Here is a 12,784-nt window from a genome sequence, read left to right as displayed (position 1 = left end):
GCTAGTTTATCTAAAGCCTTGTTCTAGCTCTTGGAACTGACTTAACAAAAATGGTAGAAGTTAGCATTACTTTCTCTTCCTTCTCACTTGGAAGAGAAAGCAATGCAAACTTTTAACATTTGTGGCCCATGCAAAATGTGTTTTGGGAATGTTTGGGCCCTTTCTCGTCTCGTCTAGAGGAGAGAACAAAACCCAAAGGCATCAGCCAGGCTGCACTTTTTAATCCCTTTACTTTAGCTACCCCTGGCCAAAAGTATCCAGGAAATCTAATGAACCAATTGTCCTGGGGTTGAGTCTGTTATTTTGAATTCTGTAGGTAACTTTTACCTCTCACAACAGACATCATCTCAGCAGCTGATTCATACTACAGATGGCTAGGTAGCCACTGGGCGTTGAAGGTTCACCATCATGTCCTCTTCATCCTCCCTTTTCCCAAACCCTGCTTTAGCCATATTTCAGTGATTTGGGTTGTTTTTTTAGCAAATCCCACTTGTGATAGTAGCTGTCATCCCAGTTTGGGGATTTGCTAGAACTCAGCATATATAGTCGTACTCATGGATAAGATTTATTATGTTGAAAGGATACAAAGTAAAACTGAGAAAGAAAATAGAAAAGGCATATGGGGTGCAGTCTGGAGGAAATTAGGCACACTCTTCCAGAAAGTCCTGTTGCAGTGAAGTCCCACAGGATGTGCTTAATTCCTCCAGCAATGAGTTGTGATAACACAGGAAGTCTTGGCCATTTGCAAAAAATAAAAATGTTACAAGATACGTTAAGCTTTGGCTACTTTTCCTTAGTAACATAAAAGTTGTGATACCATGCTCTACAAACATTGGTCACAGTTACCAAGCTTATCTTTTTGCAGCTCAAGGAAGGATTTTCGTATGGCAAATGGCCAAGAATTCCTGATTGAAAATGCAAGACTTCTCCAAGTTCTCTTGAAATACTGGCAGGATGGTGGAAAGAGCCTGGACTTTGTTTTTCTATTCCCCACTTCAAAATTGGCTTTGCCACTTAGTATTAATTTCACTTTGGCAAGGGGTGATCTATTTGCATCTCAACTTCCTTATCAATAAAATGTCATACAGATCTCCCAGTCACAGGGTTGTTATAAGAAAATTAGCATATATGGGGTCCGGCGTGGTGGCTCATGCATGTAATCCTAGCACTTTGGGAGGCTGAGACAGGTGGATCATGACGTCGGGAGTTTGAGACAAGCCTGGCCAACATGGTGAAACCCCATCTCTACTTAAAATACAAAAATTAGCTGGACGTAGTGGTGGGCGCCTATAATCCCAGCTACTCAGGAGGCTGAGGCAGGAGAATTGTTTGAGCCCGGGAGGCAGGGGTTGCAGTGAGCAGAGATCGTGCCATTGCACTCCAGCCTGGGCGACAGGACAAGAGTCCATCTCAAAAACAAAAAAAAAAAAAAAAAAAAAAAAAGAAAAGAAGAAAATGAGCATATATGGAATACTTGGCGGCTCCATGCTTGACGCAAAGTAGGAGTTCCATAAACGTAATATTCTCTTTACCTTGAAAAAAATGCCCACCAAAAGACAGGGACTATAAGATTTATATAAACTTTATTTACAAAAGCCCAAACTAGAAAAAACCTAAATGACAGCCTAAAATGGCCATCACTGGTAGACTGAATTTTTAAAAATTGTGGCATGTTGATGCAATGCAATACTACACACAGCATCAACTACTGTTACTGCAAAAACATGGATATATCTCACTGACATAATGTTGAATAACATAGGATAATGCATACTGTATAATGCATTGAAAGTAAGTTCAAAAACAAGCAAATTAATCTATAGTGACACAGATCATTAATGGTAAGCTTTTTAAGGGAATATGGAAGGGGGGTACATGGAGCCAGTTGGGGTGCTGGCAGTGTTCTATGTCTTTACCTGCATGGTGGTGGTAACACAGGGGTATACGTATATAAAAATCCATCAAGCTGTGCACTTATGATTTGTACATTTTACATGTACTTGTATATTATTTACATTTGTACATGTATAAGTAATACCTCAATTTTAAAAACTACTCGTTTTGATCCAGGAGCTGGATTTTATATCAATATCATTTTATATGGAGAGTATCTAGCTCTAGATATGACATGGCAACAGCTGGCTACCTGGCAAGCTGTGGTCAGTGTGTTCCTTGTATGTGGCCCCATTTCAGAGCTTGCCTGGAGCTGACAGGCATATTGTGAGGGTCATGCTCCATCATCATTGACAGCTGGAGATGCCATCACATGTCATTGGCAGCAAAGCACAGGGAAAACCAGGCAGTGGACTCTGCTTCCCACCCTTAGGCTGTGAGGCACAAGCCCCAGCAATGGAAGGATTAGAAAGCCTCTCAATTTAAAAAGACAAGGGGAGGGGAATGTGGGCTGCACAATTTATAAATAGACATTGCCCAAGGCTGCCTGATGATGAAGTGGTTGTTTAGTAAATCTTTCTCCTTTAAGGATGCCAGTATCGGAGACCATTTTAAAAAGACCAGTTTCATTTTGTCTTTTGGGGGAGATCCTGGGTTTCATTGTCAGCCCTGTTGGGTGATATTTCCCTCTGTCGGATTTAGGGGCAGGCCTTCAATATTTGGCATCACCTTTACATGGAGCACAAAGATGATGATGATGATGATGTGTCTTTTGCCAAATGGATGAGCAGCTTCTGGGGCCACAGCTGGAGAGAGGAGGATCAGAGAGGACTCCGGGAACGCCACCGACCACAAGCCACCAGTCACAGGAAAACCTCCCTGCCCTGCCCAGTGAGTGATTGTCGTGGAACCGGAGGGGAGAGCTGGAATAGGGGAGGGGGTTTCTCTTAAATAATTTCTTGAGGAGTCTTTGGATATAAAGTTTTATTTGGTTTAAAACCAGTACTTCCGAGTCTTTCTCATACCCACAGAAATCTCTCTTATTATTCCATCCTGTCTTTCAAGGGACCTGATTTTCATCTAATGGGTAATGATTTCTTCATTTTTAGTTATCTGAGATATCTTTAACCACTCTCCAGAGCTCCTGATAAGCCTGAGATAATCCCACTGAGTGACAGAATTTAAGCCAAAGGAAAGAAACTTGATGCTATACTTAGTCTGTGTAGCCTTGTGGCTCAATGTGTGATTTCCATTTGAAATACTGAAAATTGTTCCACTCTTTGGTAGACCTTCTAAGGAACTGGGGATCCCACATAACAAGTCACTACCTTTGAGACATTTGACATACTTGCTTTTCTTTCAGGGAGGCCATTTGGTTTCTAGATGGGAGAGGGAGCTAAAATTCTCCTGCCCTCGGCACTGTTTTGTTATGGCTAGGCAGAGCACCTGGTATCTGGGGAACAAGATGCAGAAAAGCTCCCAAGAGGGGAATGGTTGGGCTTGGTCAGCTGTGGACTCAGTGGCAGGTACAGGTGGCTATTCTCTCTGCCCTCCTGTGATGCTGGAAGGCTCCACAGTAGACATGTGTGTCCTCCGCTGCACAGTTACATAGCAATAATACAGCTTTTCTTTTTTGTAAGTCACATCAAATGTCAGCTACCAGAGGATAGTTTCCCAATCCCCTGCTGTTGCCAACCCCAGAACCAAGTAAGTTTTGTTTGGGGTAATATTATTTTATTTTTAACTTCAGGCTTCCCAGACACATAATGTCTATAAGACATATGAAAGTGTATAAGGCAACCTCTGTTACTCCTGGTGATCAGCAAGTTTGAGGAATGAGAATTCTTTGAGACACAAATATTTCAAAATAGATCCTTTGCCAAATGCATACTCAGGGACAAAGGGCAATCTTCAACCCTTCTTTCAGCTTTAGGTTGCTAAAGTGAAAAAGACGGGGGTGTTGGACTGAGTGATCTCTAAGAACCCTTCTACCTCTGACCTTCCATGTTCTGTTATAAAATAGACACCTACTTATTGCCTCTCATTTTAATCCATGTTCCACAATAAGCAAAGTATCCAGGTTGTGTGAACCAGGAGTATGATTAGTTTCCAGTTTCCAGATGTGAGAACAGGGATAAACAAAAGCAAAAACCATAATTTACTATTTATTACAATGGCCCCTTGGAGCCACAGGAAATATGAAAACAAAAAAAGAAACATGGTTTACTAGTTCCTTGAATAAACGTTAGCATCTATAGGGCTTTTAAAACGGAGATAGTTACCGTATTTACATAATTCACTTTTAGGTTACAATGTTGTTTGCCTTAATCTGTGGAATCACAGCATCTATTATGTATAACATTTGTAAACTGTGTCCTTGTGACATCTTTATCTGCTCATCCCTGCTTCGGGCATTTGCCTGAATTAATCTGTTTAGATTCTCTGAGTCAGCAATGAATTCCATAATTATTAGACTAATATGCAGAATAAAAATTGCTGGATTAAAGAAGTTAAAAATATGACTGAATAGAATGGTCATAATGGTCATAATTCAGTCATATTTTTATGACTGAATAAAAATATGACTGAAAATATGACTGAATATGAATGAATAGTAAGCATAGAGCACAAATCAGAGGAACCAGAGGTCAATGGGCAGAGTCCTGGAAAGTAGTTGGGAAGTCTAATACTTCATTCTTTATGTACGTAATGCTGTATATGTATAAGTGAATCTATACTTGAATACTTAACTCTTTCTATCTCTAAAATGTAATCAAATATTCTTACTTTTGGTACGGTGCCGTGGTTCACACATGGAATCCCAGCACTCTGGGGTGCCAAGGCGGGAGGATCACTTGAACTAAGGAGTTTGAGACCAGCCTGGGCAACATAGTAAGACTCTGTCTCTCCAAAAAAAAAAAAAAAAAATAGCAGGGTGTGGTGGTGCTCCCATAGTCCCAGCTACTTGGAAGGCTGAGGCGGAAGATCACTTGAGCCCAAGAGGTTGAGGCTGCAGTGAATGGTGGTCATGCCACTGCTTTCCAACATGGGTAACAGAATGAGACCTTGTCTAAAAAAATATATATATATATATATATTATATTCTTATTTTAATATATATATATTCTTATTTTAATAATAAATATATATATATTCTTATTTTAAGGAACAATTTGGTTTTCAATTTTTCGTCTGCTTTGAGCTAATGAAAATACCTTAAAGAGAAAAGCTTACTCTTATCCTTACTTTTTTTCTTCTCTCCCGACTGCTCTAAGGCCCTTCCCTCTCTCAACCTTTTAATACTCGATAACCATCAATGTTACATTCAGTATTATATGCATAGGAGGAGAAGAGCTTTCCCCCTTGCCTACTTTGAATGTGGTTTCTTTTTTTCCCCACTTCTCCTTGAATGTAGTTTCTAATACATCTTCATCAGTCTCATGATTCACACAAAACCACAATGATCAACATTAATTTATTTAACATATTTATTGAACACCTACTGTGAGCCGAACATTGTCCAAGTATCACAGGGTGAAACAAGACATGCCCAGTCCCCACACTTGTGGAACTGTCAGTCTAGTAGAAAATACAAATTTGGCAGAAAGAATGAGGTACAACAAAGGGTAAAGCTTAGGCCTTTTTATAGAATGCTACTTTTTCTCCAGACTCATTAGAATCTGTGTTTGCTGAATTAAATAAAGAAATCTGACGTTATTGTTCTGTTGTCCTTAGTGAAAGAAACGTAATATGAAGTTTCTCTTGTTATTAAACTGACTTGCCTTCTCTCTCCAACATCACATTAATACAAAACTGAAATAAAAGTTTCCCATCATGTATTTATTCTGTGGAAGTGCATTTTTAACACGTTTAGTCTGTTTAGCTTTCTAGTCATCATCTCCTTCAGCTTAACATGGTTCTCTTAACATTGTTCTATGTAGTCTGGGGCTCGTGGAAGGGAAGATTGTGCTGAATAAAAGATCTTTGGGAGAAGAAACTGAGTTTATTGGCCCAGGGCTTTTGTAACTCCAGATGGGCCTTCACAGTGCTTCTTCTATGCTCCAGGGAAGGCATCGTATGTACTTGCCCACATGATATAGTTTGAAGGATATAGAATAAGTCTCTACCGATGTACACCCAAGATTTTTTCTTTTTTCTTTAAAGTTCTGGAATACATGTGCAGAACGTGCCGGTTTGCCACATAGGTATACATGTGCCATGGTGGTTTGCTGCACCTGTCAACCTGTCGTCTAGGTTTTAAGCCCTGCATGCATTAGGTATTTATCCTAATGCTCTCCCTCCCCTGGCCCTCAACCCTCTGATAGGCCCCAGTGTGTGAGTTGTTCTCCTCCCTGGATCCATGTGTTCTCATTGTTCGACTCCCACTTGTGAGTGAGAACATGTGGTGTTTGATTTTCTGTTCCTGTGTTAGTTTCCTGAGAATGATGGCTTCCAGCTTCATCTATGTCCCTGCAAAGGACATGATCTTATTCTTTTTATGGTTGCATAGTATTCCATGGTATATATGCACCACATTTTCTTTATCCACTCTATCAGTGATAGGCATTTGTATTGGTCCCATGTCTTTGCTATTGTAAATAGTGCTGCAATAAACATACGTGTGCATGTGTCTTTATAGTAGAATGATTTATATTCCTTTGGGTATATACCCAGTAATGGGATTGCTGGATCAAATAGTATTTCTTGTTCTAGATCCTTGAGGAATCACCACACTGTCTTCCACAATGGTTGAACTAATTTACATTCCCCCCAACAGTGTAAAAGCGTTCCTATTTCTCCACAGCCTTGCCAGCATCTATTGTTTCTTGACTTTTTAACAATCGCCATTCTGACTGGTGTGAGATGGTGTCTCATTGTGGTTTTGATTTTGCGTTTCTCTAATGATCAGTGATGTTGAGCTTTTTTCATACGTTTGTTTGGCCGCATAAGTGTCTTCTTTTGAGAAGCGTCTGTTCATATCCTTTGCCCACTTTTCGATGGGTTTGTTTGTTGTAAGTTTGTTTAAGTTCATTGTAGATTCTGGATATTAGACTTTTGTTAGATGAATAGATTGCAAACATTTCCCCCCATTCCGTAGGTTGTCTGTTCACTCTGATGATAGTTTCTTTTGCTGTGCAGAAGCTCTTTAGTTTAATTAGATCGCATTTGTCAATTTTGGCTTTTATTGCAATTGCTGTTGGTGTTTTCATCATGAAGTATTTGCCCATGCCTATGTCCTGAATGGTACTGCCTAGGTTTTCTTCTAGGGTTATTATGGTTTTGGGATTTACATTTAAGTCTTTAATCCATCTTGAGTTAATTTTTGTAAAAGGTATAAGAAAGGAGTCCAGTTTCAGTTTTCTGCATATGGCTGGCCAATTTTCCCAGCACCATTTATTAAATAGGGAATCCTTTCCCCATTGCTTGTTTCTGTCAGATTTGCCAAAGATCAGATGGTTATATAACTGTGGTCTTATTTCTGACTTCTTTATTCTGTTCCACTGGTCTGTGTGTCTGTTTTGGTACCTTTTACCTGTTACCATACTATTTTGGTTACTGCAGCCTTATAGTATAGTTTGAAGTCAGGTAGCGTGATGCCTCCTTTTTTTTCTTCTTTTTTCTTCTTGTTTTTTCTGTCTTTCTTCTTCTTCTTCTTCTTTTTTTTTTTTTCGAGATGAAATCTCATTCTATTGCCCAGGCTGGAGTGCAGTGGTGAGATCTCGGCTCCCTACAACCTCTGCCTCTGGGGTTCAAGCAATTGTCCTGCCTCAGCCTCCTGAGTAGCCAAGACTACAGGCATGCACCACCACACCTGGCTAATTTTTGTATTTTTAGTAGAGATGGAATTTCACCATGTTAGCCTGGCTGGTCTTGAACTCCTGACCTCAGGTGATCTGCCTGCCTTGGCCTCCCAAAGTGCTGGGATTACAGGTGTGAGCCACTGCACTCGGCTGTCTTTTTTTTTTTTAATAAAATTACCTTTCTCCATTGTATAGTCTGCCTCTATGCTCTCACTTTAAAATGATGAAAGACGTTTGTAATTTTAGTTTTTATCGTTGATCTACTTTCAGTTGGCTACACTCTCATTCTTACAGTATCTCACTACAGGGCAGGTGGGGCATGGCCCTCTTAGGGGAGTTCTCACAACCCTGGGAGAGAACACATACTATCAAGTGTCATGATTGGCAGTGGCTTCTTGTATTTCAGGTTATATTTGAATTTAATTTTCATAGGAGGCAATTCCTTAATCCAAGGAAATGAAACTAATGATAGAATTTCAGGTACCAGTGACAACTCTATAGGGAGCTTTTAGCATAATGTTCTGTGGACTTTTCTGTCTTCTTCTAGGTGCTAAGGTGGAGGAGTTGCTAGAAAAGCAGAGGAGAGGAGTGGTCAGGAACAAGTGCTCTGGAGCTGGCCCTGTGTCCTTCATTTACTAGCAGCATAACTCTGAGCAAGCTGCTTGAACTCTCTTTGCCTCCAGTTCCCCACATGTAAATGGGATTGGCGATCATAGTACAGACCTCATAAAGGTGCTGTGAATATTCAGTAAGTAATGTATATATATAGTGCTTTGGACAGTGCCTGGTACCTATTAACTTATTTGTTAAAAAAGTAACTTTTTTTTACACTAAATGTATACAATGTATACATTTAGAAAAGGAGAGGGGACTTTATTTCTTGTAAAGCTTATAGCCTGCAAGGTGGCCATCCCACAGCCTGGGAAGCATAGCCTCCGGAAAGACTGGAGACAGGCACTTCAAAGGAGGAGGGGTAAGGGGTAGGAGCTTTATGCTGAACAGGTTGGCTAAACATCCATATGCAACAGCTTATAGGAGGAGCTATGAATATTCCTGAAGGTGGTCCTGACACAGTTCTGTGGACACAGGAATTTTGAACAAACATGCATGTAGCATGTATGACCCATGCTCACTTTGGGATGGAGACTTAACATTTAAATATATTACAATTAGGCCCTATTCGTGAAAAGATCTTCTCAGGGCAGGAAGGTGAGTGAGTGTGCAGCCCCCATAAACCGGCTAGGACCAGTCCATGGTTGGTAGTCTTGTCAGGAGAAAGTTATTGAAATCAGTCTCTTGTCCAATCAAAACTGTAGTGATGGCTGGTGGAACAAGAGAATCAGCTAGTCAGCATGTGATGGAGCTACAAATTGTTTTAATGCTGCATATGTCAGGGCCAGTGCTTGTTTAGCTCCTAGAGGAAAGTAAAAACCTTGTGGCAGTCAGAACATGGTTTATTCTTTAAGTGTAGGGGTGCACGACTTAACCGTTGCCTAGCATGGCCTTAGGTTCTGTTTATAATTAGGTATCTTATTGCCACAAAGACTTTGTTCTGTCAGTGTTGTGATCTCTATTTTAACATTAATGCTGGTCAATTGTTGTGTCTAAACCATACATGACAGGGAGTATAACGAGGCGCATCTGACCTCCCGTCCCTTCATGGCTCAGAACTAAGTTTTTAAGGTTTTTATGGAATCCCCTTGGCCAAGAGGGGGTCTGTTCAGTTGATGGGGGGCTTAGGATTTTATTTTTAGTTTACACACCTAATAAGATGCTTTCTCTCTTTCCATCTCCTCCCTCTGCACCTCCTCCTCCTCCTCTGTCAGAGGTGTTGACACTTCAAAATTTTTTTCCAGATGCCTTCAATTAATTACTGCACCAAATTCTAGAGTTTTTCATTTTCCCTTTACTTCATTGTCTTTTATGCTTCTCTTTTATATTACAATGGGAAGATCACTGGTAATTTTATATTGAACATTGGCAGGTAGCATATGTTCTGTTATGGACTGAATGTTTGTGCTTCCCCGTGCCCCATTCATATGTTGAAGCCTTAATCTCCAATGTGATGGTATTTGGAAATGGAGCCTTTGAGAGATAATTAGGGTTAGATGAGTTCATGAGGGTGGGGTCCTGGCCTAATGGGATTAATACCCTTATAAGAAGAGACATCAGAGAGCTTATTCTTCCTCTCTCTCTCCCACTGTGTGCATTAAAAAAAAGCACTCATGTGAGGGTGCAGTGAGAAGGCAGCCATCTGTAAGCCAGGAGGAGAGCCCTCACCAGGAACTGAATTAGCCAGAGCCTAGATCTGGGACTTCCTACCCTCCAGAACTGTGAGAAGCAAATTTCTGTTGCATAAGCTACTCAGGTTATGGTATTTTGTTATGGCAGCCCAAGGTGACCAATACATTTTCATAACAAGCATCATCACCAGAGAGTGGAGAGCTAGTAGGGAAAACATTATTATCCATGACCTAATTTAATGTCATTTGGGGTTATGATCTCAGTGGCATATGGTTTAGATGGGCTTAGTTTGGCTACTGCAGCTTTGGGATGAGTAAGACAAGTCCTTGAATTTTGCTTTAGGAAAAGATTCCAAGTGCCTGAGATGTGAAGTGTTATAAGCTCACAGGAGTTTCTTCTTATAGCTCTCCTCTGTTTGCCACTGTATAATTTGTGATAGGGTGTTGATGACAGTTTTGCATTGATTTAGTGTGTAATAGTGTGACCAAGCAGGGTCTGTTCATTTCCCCAATTAAACAAAGTTATTTTACTGATTAGTTTAAAACATTGTTTGGCTTCCCAAAAGGATGTACAGTACATGGCTACTAAGCTTATCTTTATTATTTCTAAAAGAAATATCATTTTACCAGTTGAACATTTGAATGTTTGCCCTGATAGTGTTTCCATGTATAGCTAGTCTACTCATTTGTAGTCCTCTGGCTCTGATGATGGCATTAGACTACGTTATAAAATACTCCTCATATAAAATTCTTTTAGATGAATTCCTAAAGACCTATAGATTATTATTACTAACTTTATAATAGAATTCTGTTTAAATTGGCACATGGTTAAAAGTCATATTTACAGGCAGTTTCACATGGAAATAGAATAAAGTTGTTGCTGTTGTTAAAGATAAAGGATTTAGTACTGCTAAGCCAGGAACCAGATGTCACATGCTTAGGCATGTCACTTTATCTCTCTAATAAAGTCACTAGTCACATAAGTCTTAGGCAAGACTTAGCCTCACTAAGATGCATTTTCCTCATCTGTAAAAGGGGAAGAATCACTCCCTTGCAGACTTTATTCTGAAGTTAGCTATCAAGGACATGGCACCAGAGTGCCAGGCACATACTGTGCACTAGGACTCAATACGGGTCTTATTATCCCAGCACCTGGATCTTTCTCATTATGTCTCATCATGCTGTTAACCATTGACTACAGCGTGGGAGGGATACAATTTTGCAATTAAAGCAAAAATAAAGAACATCAAGTAGTTAAGCTCTTGAGGTGAATATATTACATAACCAATCTCCCCCTCCCCACCTTTCCTTTTAGGTTTATTGGCACTTTACAAGAAAACAAAAACACACACTTTCTTTTTTTAGATCTGTTTTAGGCTCAAAGCAATATTGAGCAGAAGGTACAAAGATTTTCCATAGCCCCCATACTCCCAGATATGCATACCTCTCCCATGATTAACCTTCCTGACTAGAGCGGTACATTTGTTCCAGTTGATGAACCCACACTGACACATCATTATCACCCAGAGTCCATAGTTTACACGTTAGGATTCACTCTTGCTGTTGTACATTTTATGGGTTTGTACAAATATATCATGGCACGCACCTACCATTATAGTGGCACACAGAATAGTTTCACAGTCCTAAAAACCAATTTCTTTTTAAATGAGAACCAATGACTTGGGGATAGAGAGTGCGTGGGATTTTCTTTGATGGAGATTGTTGTTCTGGGACCACAGGGGAAAGAGTCATGCTGTTTGGAGCACTCTAATTAGGAGAGTTGGTGTACAGGGCAGTCATGTCCCTCAGTCGGTGCCTGCTGCAACGCGGTAGCCCAGGAGCCCAGGGTGAGCTCAGAGTGTGAGAAGATAGCAACCCAGGTTCTACAGCATGATTCACAAAGTAGGGGATAGATAGGTGAGGCTATTTTAAGCCATTTGGGACGTTGTTTTCGGTCTTATTGAGGAAAATTACCTTAGGAGGTCATATAAAATTCCAAAAATAGAACTCGCATAGCAACTAAACATTTTTAAAGAGGAGGAGCTTCTCCGTGTCCTAATTACAGTTCTCTTTTAAGCTCATTTTCCACAAAGTCATATGTCAAAGCAAAGAGAGAAACTGGAAAACCTATCTGCTCTAGGGAGTTTTAAGTACACACTTTATGTTGTGATCAAACTCTTGCCATTCTTTTTAGGCTCCTTAACGGAAAGGGACATTTGTACAAACTTCCATTTCACTCCCAGTTGCAAAACTTTAATGTATTATTTTTTTTCCCTGACAATATAATACATGCTACCCAGATAAAACTATGAAAAATACTAAAAAAAAGAAAAAAAAAAATAAAAGGAAGAAAACAATAGCACATCACAAAGAAAACCTTTGGTAAGAGTTTGATATGTTTTAACATTACCAATCTTGGGATATTGCCCTACTTGAAATCCTTCAATGTCTCCTTATTCCAGCTCTCTTGGCTCCTCTTGGTCCACTGTGCTCCCCAGCACCACTATGCCAGCAAGCTTCTTCCATGGCAGTGGATCTGCCCATGTGGTGCTCATCTCCAGGCAGAAAGCAGTCCTTGTCCTCTAACCCTTGCTCATCCTTCAGCTTGTAGCTCAATCGTCACACATTCACAGAATTCTCTCTGGATCCTTCTTCCTTACCCCCCTAACACCCACCCCAATATATATAAGTTTACCCCATTCTACCTTCTCATTGCACCTTGAACTCCCCTTTATAGCATTTATCCAAGGACGCAGACACATGCCCTATTTGTTAAACATCTATCTCCTGTGCAGATGCAATCTCTAAGAGACTGTTTTTCTCCCCATCCTATCCACAGCACCTATT

At 40.2% G+C, this 12,784-nt stretch overlaps 1 protein-coding gene across 1 annotated transcript in view; it reads left to right on the top strand.

Moving 5' to 3' along the window:
• Window positions 1-12,784, top strand: part of LNP1 (leukemia NUP98 fusion partner 1) — a 58,060-nt gene that overhangs the window by 28,399 nt on the left and 16,877 nt on the right. Inside the window, exon 2 of the mRNA XM_023212096.1 lies at window positions 2,596-2,784. Coding sequence (XP_023067864.1) covers window positions 2,629-2,784 — 156 coding nt within the window. The 5' untranslated portion in view covers window positions 2,596-2,628. The remainder of the gene's footprint in view (window positions 1-2,595; window positions 2,785-12,784) is intronic.

This window comes from Piliocolobus tephrosceles, chromosome 2 (assembly GCF_002776525.5).
Source record: "Piliocolobus tephrosceles isolate RC106 chromosome 2, ASM277652v3, whole genome shotgun sequence".
Lineage (NCBI taxonomy): Eukaryota > Metazoa > Chordata > Mammalia > Primates > Cercopithecidae > Piliocolobus > Piliocolobus tephrosceles.
The sequence above is the reverse complement of the archived record's forward strand: the minus strand, read 5'-3'. Positions and strand labels throughout refer to the sequence as shown.